At 35.1% G+C, this 25,952-nt stretch overlaps 1 protein-coding gene across 3 annotated transcripts; it reads left to right on the forward strand.

Moving 5' to 3' along the window:
• The first annotated feature begins 240 nt into the window (after positions 1-240).
• Positions 241-21,677, forward strand: LOC107847667 (pentatricopeptide repeat-containing protein At1g10910, chloroplastic). Of its 3 annotated transcripts, none has more exons than XM_016692058.2 (10): positions 241-664; positions 1,475-1,559; positions 4,094-4,357; positions 4,574-4,876; positions 7,616-7,720; positions 11,097-11,196; positions 18,996-19,315; positions 20,171-20,347; positions 20,423-20,551; positions 20,983-21,677. In XM_016692058.2, the coding sequence occupies exons 1-10, from the start codon at positions 399-401 to the stop codon at positions 21,211-21,213; spliced, it is 1,980 nt and encodes a 659-aa protein (XP_016547544.1). In that variant the 5' UTR covers positions 241-398; the 3' UTR covers positions 21,214-21,677. The 3 variants fall into 3 exon arrangements, 2 of the variants coding, with proteins under 2 accessions (XP_016547544.1, XP_016547543.1); XR_001667611.2 differs by having other exon boundaries at positions 270-664; positions 18,993-19,315; positions 20,415-20,551; positions 20,983-21,024; XM_016692057.2 differs by having other exon boundaries at positions 272-664; positions 18,993-19,315.
• The last annotated feature ends 4,275 nt before the right edge of the window (positions 21,678-25,952 follow it).

Consider the following 25,952-nt stretch of genomic DNA (forward strand, 5'->3'; position numbering starts at 1 on the left):
CTTCAAACTTATTAAGGCCCCGTTTCATAAAAAGAAATAATAATTTAATTTTTTAATATTGAAATTGAAATTAGAATTGATGTTATATTTAACATGAATATAAATTTAAGTTATTTTAAAAAATTTGTGAGAAAAATTAAAAAGAAAAAACAAATAAAATTTAATTTTATCTTTTAAAACATATTTTTCAATAAAGTGAAATATAATTTTTATTACCAAACATCACTTCACGCCTACTCATATGAAATGGAGATAGGACAAAAAAGAGTTTCTTGAAAAAAGAATACCAAGTAAAACTCATTTGAAATGGGGCTAGGACAAAAGGTTTGTTGAGAAAAGAAAATGAGAAGAAAGGAAAAGGTTATCAAGAGAGGCCATTGAAATTGGTGGAGCAAAAAATGGAAGCTTGCTGTGTGTTTCAGTCTATAATTGCTGTTTCATCGCCTTTATTTTCTTCTATTCCAAATCCCAAACAAGCTTCCAACAGAAATGGAGGCATTCACAAGTTGCGGTGTGTAGCAAAAAAGATAAATACAACTTCAATTTCCGGCGAATTTCATAATGATTGTGTCTCTTCAAATCAGTCTCCTGTTTCCCGTATTGATAGACAGTCCACAATTCTTCAAATTCAGGAGTCATCCGACTTGAGTTCTGCTCTTGCAAGGTTTCCACTCTCTTTCTCTATATTTATATTCTACTAAAATAGAGAGATTAACCCCATTACTCAAGGCCATGGGTGAGAGCGGGTATCATTTTCTACTTGGTTTTCGGTATTTGTTATGGTATTTCGGAGTAAAATTTCAATATTTTGGTATTTTGGAATGGTTTGGTACAAGTATTATATACGTACATATATAGTACGATAGGTCTAACTACCCCAACAGAGAATAACAATAATATTAGTCATCCCAAAAATCTATTGGACCTTGGTAATATATTCGTAAAAAAACAGAAAAAAAAAACTAAATAGGATTTCTATTAAATATTCTTTTTGAAGTTTAAATATAGTTTGCACATTACTAAAATATGTACCGAACCGAAGTTAAATTTACCGATTACCGAATTATCAAATCGATGTTTAAAAGTATGGTATGTGGTATTTTCTCTCAATTACCAAATTACCAAACCCGAACTTTGAACATACCGAATGCTCATCCCTAACTGTATCATGTATCTATTGTCCTGTACACATTTTGTTTTGATAACCGTCTGGGCCGCTTGTAGCTGCTATCGTCCCACAAACATTTTTGTCAGCCTGTAATCCCTGATCATCAAATGTTAAGACAGGAGAATATCCTTAACATTATTCTTTTGCTTATTGCTTTTAGTATACATGGCGATTATGCAAGTGATGTTGACTCTTATATGCGCTTTGACGCTGAAATGTGGATGCCCGTTTTCTGGGTATTTGCAACTTCTCATCCAACTTTTAGAATGACCCATGAAATATTCATATGTACTAGCTGCTTTTCAGGCATGGTGAGATGCTTAATGTACAAGATATAAATGTGATTTTGCGCTATTTCGGGAAGCTAAATAGACGACAGGAGCTTTATCAGGTTCTCTCGGCAAACTTATTTAAGTTTTCTTATTTTTGCTAATAATGAAGATCCAATGTACAAACACTCTAGGGACTGGCCTAGTAGTCAATGAAGTTAGGAGAACCATGAGGTTTTAAATTCAAATCCCAGGTGGAGATAAAAACACTAGATGATTTCTTTGTATTTCATGGAATTAACTGAGATGCGTGCAAGCTGGCATGAACACCGCAATTATAAAAAAATGTTGTTCCAATGTACAATCTTACTGATAGTTAAGTTATCTAATCAGTAATATCAGATATAAGTTTTTCTTTTGGTCGTTGTTGAATCAGCATCTCAAAACTTTTCTGTCTAATAGGACTCTTCGAGCATTTCAGCGTTAAAGTGTAGCTGATATGTGGAATTGTTGGGACACTAGAAGAAAAGCTTGAGAAACTTATAACTATCCTTGTAGAAACTTCCTACAATGTATGGCATCAGCTTGTGATGATAAATCAGAAATTTGTGGCATAGTTTCTTTGAAAGAACTAGCTACAATGTAAACAATGGAAGGAAGATCTTGTTTTAGGATGATAACTGGTTAGGAAATGGCAGTCTTAAACAACTTTTCTAGACATCTACTTGTAGAAGAAGCAACAGAATGCCACTTTGCAAGAAGTGTGGTCCGCTCATGGATGGAACTTAACATGCAGAAGGTTTTTGCTATACTGGAGGTGGGTAGACTGGCTGTATTCTATAGCATCCTAGACCGATTTGCAGGATTGAAGGTAGGGAGAAGATACTCTCAACTGGAATTGTCCCACCAGTAATTTGGTGGACCATATGGAAGGAGAGAAATTTGAAACGTTTTGAGAGCATCAACGGTTCTTTACATTACTTCAAACCAAAAAAATAAAAAATAGTCCTTTACATAGGATTAAAATGGACTGCATTATTAATTTTGCTATTGGTGTAGTTCTGAGTACATAAATTCCTGTAGCTATTACAGATATTCTAGGTTCCTTGGAAGATTTAGTTGGACCTAAAGATAGATTTTTCTGGCTTTCTGGCTGCTGAGTTATTTGTAGTTCTATGTTGTAAATTTTAGGATCCCAACCTTTAGTGCTGAAGATTTATATACAAACTTTTTACCTTTGTCAACAATTAAAAAACCAAATTATCCTTTACATCATGAAAAAAATAAAAAATTGCAAGGATCACTTTAAACTGAAAAAATGCTTAAAGCTAACATTATGTGGATGAGGTAGTGTCGTTTGACTCGCACCCGGTAACAATGATCCCGCTGATACTATAATCGCTCAGAAACAAAGTTATTGAAAGGTTCCTAAACAATTCAGTGTTGAGACAAGCAACTAATTTATATATAATTGTAAAGTTAACTAGGAACATAAAGATTGAGTATAAATCATAGAAGGAAACAGGATAACGTGGACTACTTCAAGTTCCATGGTTTTGCGGACCATTGGCCAATTTGACAATAGGAAGAGATTGATAATAAGAAATGAAATAGCAAAGAAATTTATTATGAAATATGATTGGAGGCTCTTGATCTAATGACTCAAGCTCCGAATGAGACACAGAAGCCATAAGATCATCAATTTGAATAGTAGTTGTGGCCCAGGCTTTGAGAATGCGACTCCTCGCCCTGCGAACGTGAAGAAAAAAAACCAATGCACCACAAAAAAATAAAATTCGGTGCAGTTGAAATGGGATTTGGCATTCAAAATTTACCCAAGCCCCCTCAGGTCCAAATTCGGACATACATAAAAATCTAAAATCATATAATCCAAATTTTGATTTTGGTCAACTCTATGGCCTCTAGTTTAGGTTCTTCAAGTGCTCCAAAAGTTCTTGGCCCCCTCGGGACCCATGCTAGCCGACCCCGCAAATCATAATCACCAAAAGAACCCATGAAAAATGTCGAAGAGGCCACGTTGCTCGGACTCTCCAAATATGTTGCCACACCTATGTTGGAATCGTCCAAAAATGCACTATTTTGGGAGGATCTGATACTCATCCGACAACATATTTGATGTGTCCAAGCAACATAGCAAATAGGGAAAACGGGTTCTAAAACTCAAAATGACTAGTTGGGTCATTACAGATCCAGTCTTTCTGACAGTGTCGGTTTGTGCACAACACCTGCGGATGGCAAATCTTTTGGATGGGTAGTTTTCATGTTGGCACAATGACTAGTTTCTCATTAATGCTCTGATACCATGTGAAAGTTATAGCACAAAAGAAAACAATGAAGAATGTATTGCTTGGCAATTCTCCCAATAGGGTATTTAAATATTACATACACCTCTTGTAAACTAGGACAGAAATCAAAGCTACACAGTACTCCCTAATTGATTCAAGATACACAATATTCTTAATACCATGCAAATTTTCAACATTTTTCTTATTTTTATTATTTGACTGTTAAGAATATTATGTATTGTTTCAAGTTTAAATAGAAAATTATTTTTCAGATTTGGCATATGATATTTGCCTACATGAAAGTTATTTCAATTTTATTGTTCTATTTCGTCTTTGTGTGTTATTACCAGGTGTTTCATTGGATGAGGCAGAATCAAAAGATCAATGTTGCGTCATACAGCAGCTATGTAAAGTTCATGGGGAAGAGCCTCAGTTGTGTTGAGGCTATAGAAATATACAGTAGCATCAAAGACAGGTCGATAAAGTTTAATGTCTCAGTCTGTAATGCATTTCTTAGTTCTCTAGTCAAAAATGGAAAATCTGAGAGCAGTCTCAAACTGTTTACTCAAATGAAGCAAGGTGGTTTAGTACCAGATGTTGTCACATATAGCACGGTATGCTGCTTCCAATTCTAAACCTTTCCTACTCCTAGCAGTTACTGTCAACTAGCCGTGTTTAATAGGTTTGGGTTGTTGAATCATGGAATTGGCAATAAAAAACATGGAACTGCTTAATATGTTGCTTATTCCCTAAAGTAAACTTGTTGATTACAGAAACTCCAGTATAATTAGTGTTTAGCCCCTTTTAAACTTTCGTCTACTATGTTTTAGCTTCTTGCAGGCTGTGCCAAAGTAAAGGATGGATACTGTAAGGCACTAGAGCTGGTTCAGGAGCTGACGTCTAATGGACTGCAAATGGATAGTGTGACTTATGGATCACTCCTTTCTGTCTGTGCTTCGCATAAAGAGTTCAATGAAGCTGCAAAGTACTTTCAGAAGATGAAAGATGAAGGTCATTCTCCTAATGTATACCACTATAGCTCTTTACTTAATGCTTACTCTGCTGACGGAAATTGCGAAAAGGCTGAGGCATTGATTGAAGAGATGAGATCTGCAGGTTTAGTATTAAATAAGGTTTGTCATGAAGCGCTCTTACCTATAAAGTAAATAAATTATCAATATACACATCTTTGTTTCATGTGCGTTTACTGGTTTCAAGGTAGCAGATTTGGGAGCAACAATGGAGTAACTGTTTCCAGTAGGCCTTCCAAGAGCCTCTGGTTGTTGTCATGGTCAATACCTCTGCGGACAGGGTTCAGTTCATTTCCTTTTTCCTGGTCACAGCGAAAATAGGATAGGAAAGAACTGCACGTTAGGACCAAAGAGAGGTCACAATGCATATGGCTTGAACATAATTCCTTCCTCACATGCAGTCCTAATTTTTTCTCATGGCCAAGCATGTGGAAATTCTTTTTGACGAAGGTTGACAGTGAGACTTGAACCATGGAACTCTACTCTGTTTGAAAAGTTAAGCAATTTTAGAGCACTCTAAGAGTAGTCGAGATTTTTGGTATTATAGGGGTATTAAGTTTGAGGAGGTTATTCGTAAGATGAGAGAAATTTTGGAAGAGCGCAAGTTAGTGTTCAGGAATAAGCTCGCATCGTCGCATATTGCAATGATGCGAAGCGATGCGAGCCCCTATCGTAGCATGTGGCTGATGCAAACTAACCTTACAGAAGCGGACATGTCACACGGTTATGCGAGATGCGAGAGCCTCATGCTGATTTTATTTTTAGGGTCAATTTTATATTTTAAAAAAAGAGTCGCTTCATGTTGATTTTATATTTAGGGTCAATTTAAATTTAAAAATGGAGTCTACTGCTGTGACTATCATTGTTGCGATTTTCTAGGGTTAACTTTGAAATCATTGAAGTCCACTTCTGCAACTTCTTCTTTTTCATTGCTGCGACTACCGCTGCTTTTTTCTTCTTCTTTTTTTCGGGTTTGTTTTGCTATTTTTTTGAATTGTTTTGCGATTGTGATCTGTGTTGTTTTGCTGGCCGGTGTTTCCTTGATCAAACTTGTGATTTTGGTGTTTAATTTGACCTTCTGCTTATATATATTATTATTGTTGATTATATAGTTGTTGTTGTCTTTTCAGTTCTATCTTACTGGTTGGATGCTATATTTAGTCTTTTTTCTTTTAAGTTGCGCTTCACTTCAATGTTGCGCTCTCATCGCTTCATGCTTCACGTAATGCGTGATGCAGAGCCTTATCACTTTTTTCCGTATCATGCTTCCTTTAACACTGGTGCAAGTAAAGTGGGCATGGAATTGCTAATTGAATTGTTTAACATCATTTTTAGAATGTCAAAATGCCCAAAGAATGGAGGTGGTACACAATGATCCTGTTGTGCACCAACAAGGGTGATATTCAGGATTACAACTGTAGGGGTATCAAGCTTCTAAGCGACACTATGTAAGTTTGGGAGAGGGTGGTGGAGGTGTGGGTGCGGAGGTGTGTGTCTATTACTGAGAACCAATTTGGTTTCATGTCGGGTCCTTCAACTACAAAAGCCATTCTTCTCGTGAGGAGATTGATGGAGCAGTATAGAGAGAGTATAGAGAGAGGTGAAGATAGACTTACATATAGTGTTCATCGACGTAGAAAAAGCATACGATGCAGATGTTTGGAAGCTAAAGTGTACCTGTAGCTTACATTAAGGGCACTAAGGACATGTATGATGGATCTAAGACTCGATTGAAGATAGTGAGAGGAGACTCAGAGCACTTCCACTTCCCTGTTGTGAGGGGTTGCACTAGGGTTTTGATCTTAGCCCCTTTTTATTTGCCATGGTGATGGATAACGCGACATATCTATGGGAAGGTGCTATGATGTATGTTGTTTGCGGATGACATAGTGTTGATTGGTGAGACATGCGATAGAGTTAATGGTAGGCTAGAGATTTGAAGACAAATTTGGAGTTTAAAGGGTTTAGGTTTAGCATGTGAAAAATAGTTCCAAAATTCATTTGCAACTAGAATTTAAATTTATTTAGGAAACTTTTAAAACTAGGAAACCTTAAACTAGAAAAGCATGTGAAAATAATACAAAAATTCTTCTCTAAACTACCTAATAAAATTAAGGAAAGAAGTTGCTATATTTGCACCAAAAAGTCAGCGCTTTCTTTTTTGGGGGTTTTAAATCTGCCCAATTTGCTTCCATTTGGGTATAACTTTTTGCAGAATTTTCAATCCTTCCGTGGCTCCTTTTGGACTCCATGTGGGCTCAATCTTTCTTCAGTTGGACTATGAAATATGAAGCAGATAGCACATTCTTCATCCTAATTCTTGGACTTTTTGTTCCACGATATATATCTTCTTAATTACCCATTGAAGCCAGTCAATCTTCACTTCCATTATTTCTTTTCCCTGAATGCTATGGTATGCTTTTCCTTGAGCCGAGGGTCTATTGGAACAGCCTCCCTACCTCCAAGGTAGGGCAAGGTCTGTGTACAAATTAGCCTCCCTAGACCCCATTTGTGGGATTACGTTGGGTATGCTGTTCTTGTATCTTCAAATGTTCTATCTTGCTACTTGGAAATGCTTTGCGAATGACACTTGCACTTGCGGATATTGACTATTTCTATGTGGTTGTGATACTGCAATCTGAAGTATGCCTGGAGTCAAACTGTTGATGGGAACTTAATTCATCTTTTATTTCTGTGGTAGTGACATGCAATTTGAAGTATGCCTGGAGCCAAACTGTTTATGGGAACTTAATTCATCTTTCCATTTTAAATTCGAAGTCGTCACTACCGGCTTTCGAAATTCTTGTTAAAAACTCATTGCTGCTCATTGGTATGTTGCAGGTAATCTATACAACTTTGTTGAAGGTATATGTGAAAAGAGGCTTGTTTGAGAAGTCAAAGGAACTACTAAAGGAGTTAGAAGCTCTTGGGTATGCTAAGGATGAGGTACACTTGTTTCATTAGGATTTCATGTGTTCAAAAACTTCCCAAACATTTCATTTTGCATTCTAATTGATAATACATTTTTTGATAAATTCATTGTCATAAAGTGATAAACTCGTTTGGAAGAAGTACACACTTTGAGGCTCTATGTTACACGGTGTCTTGGTTATTGTTCAAATCTAGCATACATTATCCATGGTGCATGTCTCCAGTATATTCTCCATATGGAGTTGTAGTCTGGAAACATATCAACAGTTCATGAATGATTTTCAAGAGAAAATAAGGTTAAAGGTTGGTGATGGCAGAAAATTAAATTTTGGAGGACAAAAGGTGTCGGCAAAATTCTATGACAGAAACCTTACCTGATTTATTTAACATGGTGATTAATTAATAAAAAGTGTACTGGATTGGCAGCAGGGATGGTGCATTCTCACCAAAATTTTATTATTACTTGTGAGGGCTGCTCCTAGAAATGGTTTTGAATGATCACGGTAATGATTTAGAATTAGGAAAACAAAAATCTCTAAGCTAGGTAGCATACATTGGCTGGATCTACATATGCGTAAAGCTTGTTTGCCACAGGCAAACTTACAAAAGCGGATCTTCAAATTATGTATTTGGTGCTATCTATGCTAAGGAAGTTTTGATACTGCAAATCACTTATTATTACACTGCAAGTATGCTTGGCAGATTTGGTGCATTTTCCTGAACCTATGTGGTATTCAGTGGGTAGTTCCCGGCCACTTAATTCAAGCATTGCAGCTAGCAGGGACAGAAGATAAGGAAGAAATAGTTATTGATATAGAAACCATTCCTTTATGCAAGCTGTGGACTGTTTGGTTAGCGAGAAACTGTAGATGTTTTGAGAGGAAGGAGCAAAATGTTGCTTTTATGAAATGTAGATTTTTTCAATATCTGAAACTATTGTGGAAGGTTTCATTTGTTAATGATGTAGTAGTTAATTTCTTCATTTCCTGTTAGTTATAAAGGACATAAATCCAGCAAACTTTTGTACAACCTTGTGACCATCGTGGTACTGAAGTTTTATCAATAAAATTCTTTCTTAATTATCTTAACAAGTATTACTTGATAGTTCCCACTAAGATCCCAAGGCTTTGGCTAAATGGAGAGGTTGTACAATGAGATTTGTTGATGGCACACATCACAAGTTCAAATCCTGATGGGTGAACTAAATCTGGTATTGAAGTGGATAAGAATTGGGGGTTGGGGGAGGAGGGTTGAACTAAATTGGAGGTCAATAACATGGCTGTACTCTGTAGCAAGTATTATTTTAGAATATAACATCTCCATTACTGAGTCTTTTCTTTAGAAATTGAAGTTGCTTATTAAAATTGGCTTGTGTTACCTTTGATTATTATTTAAAAAAGTAACTACTGCTCCCCCTTTTCAATTTTGTGTCTTTGTTACACCTCTCTTCATTTCAATTTATGTGCCTTATTTACAACTCCCTTTGTTTCGATTTTTTGTCTTAGTTTGGCTGGGACGGAGTTTAAGAAAGTGAAGAAGACTTGAATCTTGTGGTCTTAAATTAAAGATATGTATAATATTTCAAAGTGCCCTTTAATTTTGTGGTCTTACACATGCCACGTGAGATGTTGAAATTAAAAAGTTGCCAAATTAGAAAAAAGACATTCTTCTTGAAACAGACTAAAAAGGAAAGTTAGTCGAACAAATAAAACAAAGGGAGTAGTAATTTGAAGAGTTAAAAGACATTTTCTTTCTCCATGAATTAACAACTTAGTATCAAATGAATTCCACAGAGGACTACACAATTCTACATCTATTTTAACCTAAGTCGGTCTTTCAATTGATGCAATGTCACTAGAATTTTTGATCAAGTTATCATTATATCCTTGATTTATAAACCATAATTCTACGGAAACAGCCCACGAAGTATAATTGCCACTACCATCTACTTTTGTTGTAGTAATTATAGGTGATAGTAGGGAGGAGAAAGTTGGTCTTAAAACAACCGCTCTTGATTTATCATAAGAAAGATACTGAAACCAAAACATAAAAAATCTTGCAGAAAACTATGATTTGTTTTTTGTTTCTTCAATTTGGTTTTGTAGAATCTATGTTTGGAGAAAAAGGAGAATTAGAGTAAGAAGGGCTCTGATACCATGAGAAACTAGAAAGAGAAGAGAATTTGGGAATTAATGTCTTGATTATTCCCTCAAGCTAATGAGATTAAATAACTGTTACAAATAATGTAAGTAAGGAAGGAAACTAATAAGAATATTGCACAATCTCCCAATTGCCTCATAACAAGGATTTGGGAATATTCTCATATCTACACTATCTAATTATATCATATTTAACAATGTTGAAGAATGCCAAAAAGTCACACGTCGGTGGTTAATGAAATGGGTGGTCTTATTATAAGGCTTGGCAATCCTCCTCTCTTTGAGCTAGCTTTTGGGGTGTGACTTAGGCCCAATACCTAATTTTGTATTGTATCAAAGCAGGACCCATCTTACCTAATGTTGGGCACCTAAATTAAATTGTCCATTCTTCAAATGTCCAGTCCTAGGTGTGAGGTGGGGTATTGAAGAATGAAAAAAGTCCTACATCGGTGGTTAATAAGATGGGTGACCTCATAAGGCTTGGACAATCCACCTCCCTTTAGGCTATAGCTTTTGGGTGTGAGTTAAGCCCAAAATCTAATTTTACAAACAATAGTAAACAATAAAAAGATTCAAACTTGCTCTCAGAAATTCGTACACTCCTTTCCTTCCAAATAGTCTCTCATTATTTAAGCATATTTTTATAACTCTATTCTTTGATATTTGAATTATTTTTAGTTGAATCCTGATAACCATATTTGTACCTAGATCCATACTCCAAGTCTTAGAATTTAGATCATGAAGGATCCAACCTCTAGATCTGCACCGGTATTGAACAACCATACCCGAGCTCAAGCAACTTAGATCTTGTTAAGAGTTACACATCAGAAAAGGAATGAATAATTGATCTCCTTATATGGACTTGGACAATACTCCCCTCATGAGCTAGCTTTTGGGGGTGTGAGTTAGGCCACGACCTAATTTTACATGATACCAGAGTAGGACCCATCTCACCCAATGTTGGACCCTCAAATTAAATAGCCCACCCACCAGATGTCTAGTCCTAGTCCTGGGCATGAGGTGGGGTGTTCCTATATTGGTGGTTAACGAGATGAATGATTTCTTTATAAGGCTTGGGCAATGCTCCTCTCTTTGAGCTAAGCTTTGGGGGCAGGGGTGGGGGGGGTGGGGTTGAGTTAGGTACAAGACCTAATTTTACAGATTGTTTGCTCTTTACGTTAATTCATGTTGTTCTTTTGAGTGTTCTGTGGATAATGAAATGCTACTTACAGATGCCATTTTGTCTCCTAATGGATGGCCTGGCAAAGTCTGGACATCTTCTTGAAGCAAAATCAGTATTTGATGAGATGATGAAAAAGCAGGTGAAAACCGGTATGTATCTTTCATACTCTGGCTATTGTTCATTTTTTTATTTCTAATAAAGAATATTGGACTTCACTGTGAGAGGTAGTAGAGAAATCAATGAAATATGTTCTTGAGCTCATCAATGTTTCTCAGTTCATATCGGAATATACTTGGTGCCTTTTGCTTCCTGTGTATGTTCAACCACGATTACCTTTAGCTGGTTTGAACATATTGTTTGCAAACTCCTGTATATGTTGAAGCTGGTCAAATTACTTTTCAATATTTTATGTGCTGCGTCTGTACAAATTCTTTGTGCTCTCCAACAAAGGGCATTGACTATTGCTGCTACTTCTTAATTTGCTTTCACTATCAATTTTGTATTTCCAAGGGGTGGTTGTAACCTTAGATTACCAACTCGATGTGGTCTTCCTTTCCTTGTGAACTAGCATTGCATCACTTTATTATATTTAAGGGGTTTCTGTGAGTAGTTGCAAGTCCCTTAACGTATTCACTGTTTGTGATTTACAGATTATTCTATTTATTCCAATGATTTGCACCCAGTCTCCTCAGCTCCTTGCAAAACTTTAAAAGATCCATTTTCTCAATTATTTATGAGGTAAAAATAGGAAAGTATGATGAAATAATATAAAAACCTTAAAAGATCCATTTTCTCAATTATTTATGAGGTAAAAATAGGAAAGTATGATGAAATATATAAAAAATTACTACAATTAAAAAAAAACAGTCACACTAAATAACAGATAAAAAAACCATTGAATAGCAATGTTAGAATATGAGTAGGAATAGGAATAACATATAAAATTCTACTTGGAAAAGGAATGTAATGCATTGTTTATAATAGGGTCTAAATGTAGTTATGTAGATACACAATTCAATAATATTTTTCTCCATTATTTTTCACATGGTATCAGAGCATTGGTGAGAAACTTCAAAAAAAGAAAACTCAGTCACCGTACGTTAATTTTGGTGATTGATTTATGTCATTATCTGTTTTGTGAGTGGTGTACAAAATCCACCACCACCATGAAGATCGAAAAGCGCAGGCGACAAAAACCCAACCAAAACCATCGGAAAACTTTAAGTCACGCGCTCCCACGTGCCGGAGCATGAGATATTCTTCGATCGACTTTTTGAGTTGCTCCTTTTTTGTTGGGGTCGGCCAGCTATTCCGAGCTCCAGCCAGTTCCTTCTTTTTAGATTCTAACAAGTTTTTTCAGATTCCGATGAACTCTAATTTCGGGGACTTCATATTTTTTTCGACGAGTTCTTAGCAATATCATACATTCAGATTCTGTTTCTTGGTTTTTTCAAGTCAAAATTCATAAGATGTCTTTTGGGTATAATATTTTGGCTCTAAAAATACCGGAATTGGAAGTTCAAGTCCTATGATCACTTCCGAACCATTAATGGGAAGTTCAAATCATTTAGCTTGGACTTCCTCGGTTGAGTTGTCGTGCAAAGGTCAAGGTGCCCAAGATCACTTAAAGATCAATGCTAGTGCGGTAGATGAAAAGGCAAAATCTAGTGAGGAAGATATGAAAGCCAAAGAATAATGGTAGAAGGTTGATGCTCAATTATGTAGTCTCTTGTGGAGATCTATTGATTCCATAGATGCCTTTGTTTCGCCCATTCCGGATATGTTATTTAGTTTGGGAAAAGGCTCGTGGTTTATACACTAATGACGTATCTCATTTTTATGATGTGATATCTTGAATGACCAACTTGAAGAAACAAGAATTCGATATGTCTACTTGACAGGTACAAGCAGTCATGGAGGAATTTGTAACATTGATGCCTGTCACTGCGGATGTGGAAAAACAACAAGAGCATCGACAGTTGTTTTTAGTTCTTACACTTGGACTTTTTATAGACCATGATTCAATACATCATCAGATTTTAGCTAGTTCTAGGTTCCTATAATTGATGAGTTATTCTCTCGTCTACTTCGTCTTGCTGTGCCTCCCAATCACAAAGTAATTCTATCACCCATCGTTGACTCCTTTATTCTCGAATCTCAAACCATAGAAAAAACGAATATATCAGCGTATGGAGAATCGACGAGGAGGAGGTCGTTCTGGAAAATCTCGATCTAAGTGTAGTTATTGTCATAAATTAGACACACAGAACATATGTCATATTTTGCATGGTCCACTACCCAGTTATGATCCTATTGCTGTAAAGAAATATAATGAGTTCCTTTGGAACCGAGCAAGTAAGCAGACATCTCCACAACTTAATCGACTATCCAATAATGATCATATTGCTTAGACGGAATATGATAAGTCCCTTTAGTATCGAACAAGTAAGCAAACATCTCCACAAGTAGCCTCAGTTGCTCGGCCTGATGCTTCTGTTGCTGGTTTTTCTTTTGCTTGTGTTTCACAGTCTAGTACTCTTGGATCATGGGTCGTGGACTCAGGTGCTCCTGATCATATTTCTTGTAACAAATCACTTCTGTCTAATATTGTTTATTCACAAACTCTTCCTGCTATACTTTAGCCAATGGATCCGAACAAAATCAAAAGGAGTTGGACTAGCCAAACCCTTATCTTTTGTCACTCTAGCTTTGTTTTTTATGTCCCTTGTTGTCCTTTTAATCTTGCAGTTGTTAGTCGTTTGAGACGTGCCCTTCATTGTAGTATAACTTTTTTTGATGATTCTTTTCTAAAGTAGGACCGCAGTATGGGACAGGCGATTGGCACATGACATTAATCACAAGGCCTTTACCATCTTACATTTTTAAATTCCTTCACAACATGCTCCGTAACATTACGGACCCTCCATACCTAATTCACAAACATTTGGGACATTCGAATCTATCCAAGCTACATAAGATGATGCCTGGTTTGTCTAGTTTAGCCACATTAGATTGTGAGTCGTGTCAACTTGGGCAACACTCTCGTGCTGCATTTTCACGTAGTATTGATAGTCAAGTTTGTTAGAATATGAGTAAGAATAGGAATAGCATATAAAATCCTACTTGGAAAGGGATTGTTATGTAGTGTCTTATTAGGAAAGGATTGAAATGTAGTGTCTATAAATAGAGCCTCAATGTAATAATGTGGTTACAACAATTAAATAATATTTTTCTCCTATATTTCTAACATGGTATCAGAGCCTCGACAATCTTGGTAGAGAATCAAAGAGCTTCCGCTGCCGGCGGGCGGCTATAACACATATATGTTGTCCGTCCAGCCAATGATCATGTTAGCCAAGTTAGGCCACCGCACTTCTTTCCCCTACTTTCTCATATCTAATTTTTGTAGCATCATGCATCTTTCTGGTGACTATTTTTTCATATCAGATTTGCGTAGCACCGTTGATACAAGTGTCAAGCCAAGACCTTTCACCCGAAGTCAAGCTAAGGAACTTCAACAATTTCAATCATTGTTTATGCACTTGAAGGCGTGTGAGAGTGTGATGCATCCGGACCAAGGGAGGGTACTTGATGGTTTGTGAAGAAGAGCTTTGAAAGAACTACTTTCTTACATCTCATGGGCGCCTAAAAGGAGGGGGTATTGTGGACTTTTTTGCACTCTTAAGTTACACTCAAGAGGCGCCTCTTTTGAGACTTCATTAAGGGCTTTAGAGTTTTATTATGTAATAGTATAAATAGACATTTTAGCCTCTATTTTCATGAGACTTTTGATGATATTGAACATTACTCTTAACTTGTAGTTTTTAGTCTCTAGTTGGTAGCTTGAATCCGAAATTTGGACCTTAATACATTTGGAGTTGGTTTTTCACTTGTATTGGGTTATTTGTCAAGAAAGGTGTGCTTGAGGAAGTGTAAGTCCTTTGGGTCTCCTAAGAGAGTGGTTTGAGCTTCCATTAGTGAGGTGTGATTGAAGATTTGATACATCTTCTTTTGTTAATCACATAGTGGAAGTATGGGTTTCTCTATTATCTTTATGTTTATGCAATTCTTCTTCTTCATCTCCTTCTAGTGTGTTGATTTTCCCTTTGTTTACTTGCTGATTTTTGCATTCTAGTGTCAATTTCGTGTGTTTGGTAATCTATAGGCTATCATTTGGTATCAAAGCCTTGTTTAGGGTTGTTCCAACATCCCTAAATCTTGGTTTTAGTGTTCTTATTAAGAAAACTCAACAAAAAAGAATCAAATATCTGAAAATCTCAAAAAAATTGTGTGTTATCTTGTTGTTTTTAGTAGATCCGTGAGTTACAAGTTAGATCTACTAAATTTTATTGTGTTTTGGAAGTTTCTTGTGTTAGATTCTTGTTCTCTAACACCTAGGGAGTCTAGATCTACACTTGGAACAAGATTTGGTTGAGTTTGAGCTAAGAACCTCCATGGATATGGTGTTTTTTGAAGCTTTTAAGCTAGATCCGAAATTGGGCTTGTGATTTGGACGAGTTTTGTAGGTGATTTTTACATATTTGAGTTCACCTTGGCCTAAGGAACCTAAATCTACAAAAAAATCCAGATTTGGAGTTCATTTGGTTAGGAGTCAAACTTTGGTTAACTCTTAAATATTCATCTTGTTCTTCCATGTTCATCAAGTCTTGCTAAGGAAGAATACTCAAAGAGTTTGTTTGATCCAAAAAGGGAGAAGAAAGAGAGTGTACTTGGTGTTTGTGAAGGAATATTCCTTGGCATATTCATTGTCATCCAAAAGAAAGAAGACACAAAGGGAATAATCAAGTACAATTGAAAGTACAAGGGGGAACCAATCCATTTTGAATTCATTTGAAGCTTCAAAAGGGCTCCAAACCTTCAATTTTTCCCTCCCAAACGAAAATTCTTCTTCTCCAAGGGTGTTCTAGGCCGAGACTTGAAAATTTTGGGTGAAAATTTTTGAAAACTCAACGTCCAATCATTGAATGCCACGTCATCATAGCTCAATGGCCAAATTAAGTTCTTAGTTAGATTTTCTAGTTTCTAATTGTTGTTTCTAGTTTCAATTTTGTTGGTTCTATCACTAATTAGCAAGCTAGTAACTACCTACTAGTTTGGTAATTAGATTAGAGTTCATTTATTTCGTGTCTTCATTTTTTTTTGCGTGCTTCTCTTTTTAAAGTCGTATTTTGTTGGTTCAAGTTCGTGCATCACTTTATTTGAGTCGTTTCAAACAAAGATCGATTCCGGACCAAAGCTTCTCACCTCTCAAGTAACTTGCCAAGTATTGCCAATGATTCAACACTTGTGAAGCCAAGTGTGAGGTGAGGTTGAGTGAGAGTGTGGTGAGGCCTTCTTGAACTAACTTGTTTGTTTGTTTTGTAGGTTTTCTCTTTGCTGTTTTTTGCTTCTTATTAGGTACTTTTGACCATGGAATCCGAGGGTTCTTCATCCCAATCTTTGGGAAATGATGCTATTGGAACCTTGATGGCTCGGCTTGAGGCCATTGCTCGAAAAATGGATGATAATCAAGATGCTATAAAGGGTGATATGGATTCATGGAGGAGTGAAATGGCATCCTTGACGGGTGGTGTGATTAGAATGAAAGCGAGGGTTGATAGATTTTATCCACCAAAGCCTCCACAAAATTCAAACCACCAAGTCCCAAATCCACTTGACCAAAGACCCTACACTCCACGAAACCCCATGCCACAAATCCAAACCCATCATCAACCTAATCTGGTTCCCCTTCTCCATACTTTCCTAAACCGAACTCAATCCATCCAAGTAGGAGAAATGGGAGAGTTAGCACCCAAGGAGAGTGAGGCTAAGCCTCAAGATGGAGAGAAAATGAATGGTGAGGTACAAGGAGGATGTGAAAAAAAAGTGAAAAGGAAAGGGAAACCATGGGTAGTGAAGTTGGAAGGGGAAAGAAATGCTTGATTGGATCTTGTCCACAAAGAATCCTTATTACTCACTAACTCAAATACTAGCATTTTGCCTACGCTCAGTGATCCTGGAAGGTATAGGCGGGTAGTTGGAAAGTTGAATTATTTACTGTGACTAGACCTGACATATCTTTTCCTGTGACTGTTGTAAGTCAGTTTATCCTGTGATAGTCATCCCGATGCAGTTGTTCGTATTCTGCGATATATAAAGTCAGCTCTAAGTAAAAGACTACTCTTCAAGGATCGAGGCCATGAGCATATCATTGGATATACATATTCTAATTAGGCAGGATCACCCTCTGATAGACGTTCTACATCAAGATATTGTGTTTTAGTAGGAGGTAATTTGGTGTCCTGAAAGAGCAAGAAAAAGTGTGATTGCTCGATCTAGAGCGGAAGCAGAATATCGAGCAATGTTTGTAGCAACTTGTGAGCTAGTTTGGATCAAACAGTTGATGAGAGAACTAAAATTTGGAGAAACCGACAAGATGAAACTTGTGTGTGATAATCTAGCAGCCCTTCGTATCCCAACAAATACAGTATTTCATGAGAGGACTAAGCACATAGAGATTGATTGTCACTTTTTCAGAGAAAAGATACTCTCAGGAGATATTGTTACAAAATTTGTGAAGTCAGGTGATCAACTTGTAGTTATCTTCACCAAGTCACTCACCCGTTCTCGTATTAACTACATTTGTAACAAGCTAGGTACATATGACTTGTATACACCAGTTTGAGGGGGAGTGTTAGAATATGAGTAGAAATAGGAATAGTAAAAAAAATCCTACTTGGAAAAGGATTGTATTATAGTGTCTATATATAGGGTCTCAATGTAATTATGTGGATGCACAATTCTATAATATTGTTCTCCATTATTTTTCACAAGCAGATCGTTGCTCATTCTTCTCTAGTCAAAGACAGAATCATATGACTCCATTTATAGCTTTACTCCACTCCAAGTAACATTTGTGCAGTTTCTTCTCGTCCCCTCAAGATTCTTTAGAATTTTTAAATAAAGGGCAGCCCGATGCACTAAAGCTACCGCTATGCGCGGTGTCCGGGGAAGGGCCCCACCACTAGGGTGTATCGTACGCAACCTTACCTTGCATTTCTGCCAGAGGCTGTTTCCAAGACTTGAACCCGTGACCTCCTGGTCACATGGCAGCAACTTTACCAGTTACTCCAAGGCTCCCCTTCTTTAGAACTTTTAGAGAGATGAAAAGATGGAATTAGATAAACGAAACAGTGCAACAATTGAGTTTTAGTTTACCATCGTACGAGTTACGTTTTATGCTTTGATTTAGCTCTTCCAAATCTAATTTTCATAAAAAGTAATAAAAAATTAATTGTACTCTGTAGCTTATCCAAAGTTCCATGTTCATTGTGCTGTTGAGTTATCCCACCGGAACTCCTTCTCTCTCTGCCTATCTTATGATGTGTTGTTTGAGAAAGTACTTAAGGCCATGTCTTCCTTGAAAATAACTAGGAATACTTCAAGAAGACATGTCTTCGAATTAACTAGGGATACTTCAAGATTTTCTGGGTTCCCACTGTTTTTAATTGGTGGTTGGGGTTGAATCTTTTTTCCTTGTGGTATATACGTACAAGTTGATGGTTTTAATAGAATTAATAAATCTGTGAATAATGGGGAGGGAGAATTCAACAATATTAGTTGTGTATTTTCCTATTTTACCTTCATAAATAATTGAGAAAATGGACCTTTTAAGGTTTAGCAAGGATTTAAACTTTAAAGAGATCTAGTGCAAATTATTAAAATAAATAGGATAAGGTGTAAATCACAATCCCTAGACCCCACTTTGTGGGAATATGCTGGGTTTGTTTGTTGTTGTTTTAAGGTGCAAATCACAAATTAGTGCATATGTTAAGGGTGCAAACTGCAAATACTTGATTTCTGTGTATGACTTAGAGTTTTATGCTCTGTGTTATTTTACTTGAAATTCATATTAATTTGATTTGTTCTTTTGGTTATAAATTAGCAGATGGCTACTCCTATAGCATTATGATTTCTGCATTCTGCCGCAGTGGGCTTCTCGAAGATGCAAAGGAATTAGCTTCTGAATTTGAAGAGAAATATGACACATATGATGTAGTTATTTTGAATGCGATGCTCTCTGCCTACTGCAGAGCAGGAGAATTGGAGAATGTAATGAGCATGATGAAGAAGATGGATGACTATGCAATTAGTCCTGATTGGAATACATTTAATATTCTTGTAAGATATTTCTGCAAGGAGAAACTATATTTGCTTGCCTATCGTACCATGGAGGACATGCATAGAAAAGGTCATCAGCTAGAGGAGGTAGGCACAAGTTAAAAAATTCTCACTGTTTTTTTCTTTCATCAATAAAAGAAATTAAAGTGGCATGTGTAGCAGGGTTAACCGTTATTGGTCTTCTGTGTGCGGTTTAACATTCTAGAGATCCCAGACCAGCTTTTTCACCAGATAAAGATAACCTCCCAAACTACTTTTTGTTACTTGGGTTTGTGGCCCAGTATTTGAGAAACCAATATGCTCAACTCAGATGCTCGCTTGTGTTTGTTTGCTACGAGTCAAAAGTAAGCACTTGTGGAGGCTGGCTCAATGAGACATCTGGGTCATAGAAATGAACTGAGTTGCGGTGGATCGACTAGGTAATCATCAAGCCGAGGAAATTGTTGTGGTATAGTAATTTATACTGGCTTGAATTGGAACAAATTTAATTATGCACTCTGCGAGAGTACATGGCATCAAAAGTTCTTTCTGCTTTTATGGTTAATGTGAGTCATAAAATGAACATATATGGGGTTGCTCAGTGAGACATCTAATCATAAATTGAACTAAACTTGCAGTGCGTCCGGGTTACATCAACCATCAAGCAGACGAAAATAGTTGTGTCGGAATAGCTTATAGTGGCTTTAATTGGAGTAGATTTGGTTATGCACTCCACAATGAATACATGTAATCAGAATCTTCTTTTTTTTTTCTTTTCAATAGCAACAGTCTCAAGTCTTCTATTTTGGTGACCCAGAATTGCGGACGTTCAGCTTTTTTGATAATTTATTAGGTGTCCCCCTTTATTAGTTGTGCATTCTATATTTATTTTATTGAGAAGGATGATGTAAATGTTGTTCCTAGTTGTCACACTCACTTTGTCCAACTTGTTCGGTTTTCCAGGGACTTTGTTCCTCTTTGATTTATCATCTTGGTCAGACCCGTGCACATTCAGAAGCATTTTCTGTATACAACATGTTGAGATATAGCAAAAGAACCATATCCAAAGCCCTTCATGAGAATATTCTGCACATTTTGATTGCTGGGGGCCTCCTCAAAGATGCTTATGTTGTAGTCAAGGTACTCCTCCATACCTTCTTTTTCTTGTTTTGCTTTTTCTTATGAACAATCCTAATTTAATCACTAGGTATACAGGACAATGCAGGATTCATCTCCCAGCCGGCTATCAAAAAATTTTCTGTCAACTTCATGAGATCTGGCAATGTAAACATAATCAATGATGTGATCAAGACCATGCACAGCTCTGGACACAAGATTGATCAGGTAACAATTAGTTTCAATTCTCCTCGTATGATTATTGTACTAGATACGCTTCGTCATCCTTTAATATGTCGTGGAACATGGACTTAATTAATGATGTGATGAGAAGGTCATCCAACTTTTCTGGAGACAACCGACAAGATTAACTCTAAAATCTGCTTTAGACTGAGTGTGCCCATTGATAGTAGACATTGTACCAGTAGTATCCAGGAGGGACTAATTGCTAGTTAGATTCTGTCGAGGATTTTGGATGAATCAATTCTAAATTGAATTTGAATTGCACTGGGTTACACCTGTTGTCAGACATCAATGTGACTTTTACATTAATTTGCTTGTGTTTTTTGGCTGTTGAATTCGAGGAAAACATAACTTCAAAATTGTCAAAGACACACTAAATCACCTATCTCTGTCTCTTCAAACACTCTTCTTCTCAGGAATTATTTGATATGGCTATGTCACGCTATATTGCCAAACCAGAAAAGAAGGAATTACTTGTCCAGTTACTGAAGTGGATGCCTGGTCAAGGTTATGCTATCGATTCGTCGACTAGAAATTTGATTCTGAAGAACTCTCATTTATTTGGCCATCAACTTATTGCTGAGACATTGTCCAAGCAGCTTGTGATGTCAAAAAAGGTGAAACCTCACAAGGAAAATGCAAGATAAGGGAAGCTGGATGCCTAAGTTGGACATCAGTTTGCTTTCAGACAACTTCGATATGCTGCAGGTCTTAAGCTGATAATTTATGCTGGCTTTATTGAGTCGAGGGGTTCAGATGACAAAAGTCTAAACAGAGTTGTCCAGTTTACAAACTCGGACAAGGACAAATACAAGGATCCACGAGACCATTTCGCCATAATTTAATTCCTAGAGAACTTATTCCAAGCGAGGCAAAGTTCTTATTACTTCTTACGCTGAACAAAATTAAGTCATATATAAGGATACTTTAGCTCATAAATTTTCATTAAACGAACAAGAAGGACAATTTAGTGGATTCTGCCAATTGTTCACCTCATTGGTATATTAATACCATTTTCTCTTATGTAAATGATTTCCATCCAGTGAAATAGTAATAAGGAAATAATGTCCACGTTAATAAAATAGATGAAGTACTTGTATGTTCTCTTAAACTACTTTCTTGTACCTTCCAAATCTTGTTGCGAAAATATTATAATTATAGATTTAGATAAATGGGGTACAATTATAAAATGTATTCGTAGATATCAATAGTACCAACTTCTCAACTAACATGTTTCAATAACCCATGTATTTTATTGGAAAAAAAAAAAAAAATCATTATCCAAATATGTATAACAAGTCTTTAAGATACATACTATACCACACCCCCCACCCACCCAATCAAACTTTACTTAATTTTATCAATATAATTTCCAATGTCAACCATTATACAATGCCTTGATAACCAAGCAAAAGACATTATTTTATATGACTCTTTTCTTCTAAGAGCTGAAAAAAGGAAAGTCGTGTGTTGTGGATAATTTCTAACTAAAGGTTTCGGGTCTGAGCCTGGATATGGAATAACACTTTTGTTAGGAAACGTTCTATTTGAGACTTTTTTTGTGTAAATTCAAATTTAATATGTTCCAAAACAAATACCGAACAAACGGTGGGATCCAAAAACTGTGAAAGTTCAGGTTTGCTAGTTTCTCATAATTAAAGTATTTATACTTTTAATGAAAATAACTAAAATCTAAACAGTACATCAGTTACACTAAGTGAGCTGAAAATAAAATGGGCATCTTCTGTGTTGGGCCATCGTAAGCAATTGAGATAAAAGTGTAGAAATACCGTTTAGTGGCCACTTTTTGACGTAAATTTTCTACTGATAGCTTATTTGGATACAGCTATTTAATTTGTACCTATTTTTAAAAAAAGAAAAAAAAAAATATTACACATCTATCCACTTAGAAACAATTTTGTTATATGGCAAACAACATAAATCCCGATAATTTAAAGTTTACTTACAAAAAATTTCAATATTTTGCATAATTACTGAAAATTTCGATTTTAGGTATATCGAGATACATGATTAGCTCTCGATACATTCAAGGAAGATACAAATTTTTTTCTTTGTATAGATAAATAATTAGCTTTTGATACATTTTTTTTCGATTTTAGGTCCGTCGAGATACATAACTAGCTACCGATACATCCAATAAAGATACATAATTAGTTGAAAGTTTTGTAATTACTTTATAAGAATAGGAATTTGTGTAAATATAATAAATTAAAATATATGTTTATATTATTTTTCCTTGTTATATCTGAATGTTAGGATTAAAATGATTGAATTCACTCACATAGGACTGAATGTCAGAAAAAAAAAATGTCTGAACTTTGTCTAAACATCACTCACAATTTTACATGTAACTTTAGAAACTACACATGTTTAAAGTTCTTTAAACTAATTTTGGTACGCTGCGGAATGACTTAAATGGGAGTCTCAAAATCGAGTAAACATGAAAGAAACTAATTATGGGAGTCACTCTCTCACAAGAATTCATTATAATATATAAAAAAATATTTTCTTTAAAAAAAAAATATATATATATATATATATATATATTTTTTATATTCTCTTCTCCTTATATAATAAAATATAGAGAAATATTTTCTTTAAAAAAATATTCTATTTTCTCTTCCTTTCTGTTGTGTGTCTGGCAGGAAAGTGAAATCCCATAAAGGAGGAAAAATTCCAAAGAGAGGAATAAAGGTGATGAAAATCTTCTCCTGTGCATGTGAATCTCAGATTTTGTGGGTACTAAGAGCCGGATATGCTAAAAAAAATGGTTGAAAATAAAAATTCTTTAAAAGTGTTTTTGAAAGTGCTGAACTTATTTTAAAAATAAGCAGTTAAGTGTTTGAATAAAAGTGCTGAAACTGAAAAAGTTATTGATGTGTTTAGTAAATAATACTTTTAAGCACTTGTTTTTTTGTCAAAATATCTGAAATATCCTTATAACCATTAATAATATATAGAGTTGATTATTATTAATTTTTATTGCTAAAATGATTCAAACTAAAATTAATATGTATTTTAATATATATATATATATATATATATAAATATAAATATTTTCATGAATGACTATTAATTTGTGCGTTAAAAAAATATTTTTTTTAAGAGTTTAAGTGTTGAATGTTTGTGTTTGAAAAAGATAGTTATATATTTAAAGATTATTTGTTTCTTCATGATTCATATCATTAAGGTGCAATTTGTGACGACACTTCATGTTCTTATTAAACTGGACTTGTTGCTTTTAACCTTCGAGGATAGTGTTAATATATATGCCGAACTTATCATTAAGTAAAATATATATGTTACTAATCATTATAATTACATTAATAGATAAATAGTTTCATACAAAAGAGGTACTAATATGGCTAGAGTTAAGTTCGCCATATTAGAGTAAATCTTGAAAGTATTAATCTTTTGATTGTGTTTCAGGAAACGTTGAAATCCAATTTGCCTAAGGAGGAACATGTGTCCAGATTTCTTAAGAGAAAAAAGGCATTGAGAACCCCAGATACCAAAATTAATCAAATAATGATATCAAAAAGATGATCTTCAACAAGAAGGTGAAAGGCTACAAGGGTAAATTTGGAATAAGGAATAATTATAAGGGACATAAATTTAATTTATTTGGTTAACTCTAATAGCTTATAATCTTCCGTACTTCTTATTTTTGACTTAAAGAAAAGCCAAAATTAATTTTTTTAAGCACTTATAAAATTTACCAAATATTTTTTTAAGCAAAAAATAGCTTATGAGCTATTTTGATCAACTTAAAAACTAACCCAAACATCCACTAAAAGGGAAAAGGAAGGGTGAATAAATTCATCAAATTAGTCTCATTTTATTTTCATCCTAACTCGTGTTTACATTAAATTAATAAATATGTGATTAGAGGCGAAACCAACAAAATTAATGATGTAAGTCAAAAATAATTGAACTTAATCAAGCCTAAATATTGTTTAATTTTGACTAATGAATTAATGTATACTTAATTTCACCTTATTAAATCACTTAGAATATGTTTAGTACTTATGGAGGAAAATATTTTCACTAATTTTTTTTCTTATTTTTAGTGAGTTAATATGTCTCGAATGACCTTTTCTTTTTCTCTATTGAAAAAAAACAAGTTACTTAAAACACTAACTTTTCTATTGTACAAAGCGTAGAGAATAAAAGTTCCGCCAGTAACATTTCATTTTTATTGTCTTCTCCCCATCGCCAAACAATCCATACACGCCCTCCCACCACCCACTAACCACCTCACCACTACCCCAACCCCTCGGCTCCCATACCCACCTTCCACCCTACCCCCTCACTACCACCTTTTCTACGCCCTAAATATTTGTATGGTAATATTTTATACTTTATTTACTTAATATTATAAAATAAATAGAAAAAAAGTATTTTGGTTCATAATTGGTAAGTAATATTCATGGAATAACTGATAAAGTTATTTCCATGTGCTCAGAAAGGTCACAAGATCAAGATATAAAATAGTCGCTTACGGAGATACAGAACAAGAATGCGTACAATAGATCAGCCCTTATAATTCGATCCTTTCTCAGACTATGTTCGTAACAAAAGCTTATTACACCGTCTTGTTCTTTATTTTCGTTCGTATCAAATACATCCGTAGTTAGGGGTGGAGCCAGCTTACGGTTAGAGGATTTATTCAAACCCCTTTCAATCAAAAAAATTATATTATTTATAAATGATTAAATTTATTTTTAATGTATATATTATAGATATTGAACCCTCTTCAACTAGTTCATATATTTATCTTTTATATTTTAAACCTCAAAATAAAAATTCTGACTCCATCATTGTTCTTACGCCCTTAGTGATATAGGGTGCCTTTTAATGAATGTCACTCTCAATGCTTGGGCATACCCTTTTCCTACTTTATAGTATTGCTGAATTAAATTAAATTCTTGTTATCCATTTATAAGAGGGACACATAAGGGATTCTCAGCAGATTTTGTTTATCCTTTCCTATGTATGTAACAACCATACAAATTTAGAGGGAACATATATTAGTACTTCTTTCTGTTACTTTCTCAGTATACCAAGTTGCATGTTTGTTACTTATTATAAATTACTCCCTCCTCTCTCCATCTTATGAAATTTTTGTTATAGCATTTATAATCGCTTTCGATTTAGGTGGGCAACCTGACAAATATATATTTATAGGAACTAGCTAATCGATTTCCCGAATAAAACTGTAAGAATTTGGAAAGGTAAATATGAACTAAAGGCTAAACAATTCTCTTGAACTATAAAAAATTCACTTAAATTATTTTGTACTATGAAAAAGGTCACAATAATTTAATTAATATGGACTAAAGCGAGTAGTAATTAATGCTTTTTT

Source organism: Capsicum annuum, chromosome 11 (assembly GCF_002878395.1).
Source record: "Capsicum annuum cultivar UCD-10X-F1 chromosome 11, UCD10Xv1.1, whole genome shotgun sequence".
Lineage (NCBI taxonomy): Eukaryota > Viridiplantae > Streptophyta > Magnoliopsida > Solanales > Solanaceae > Capsicum > Capsicum annuum.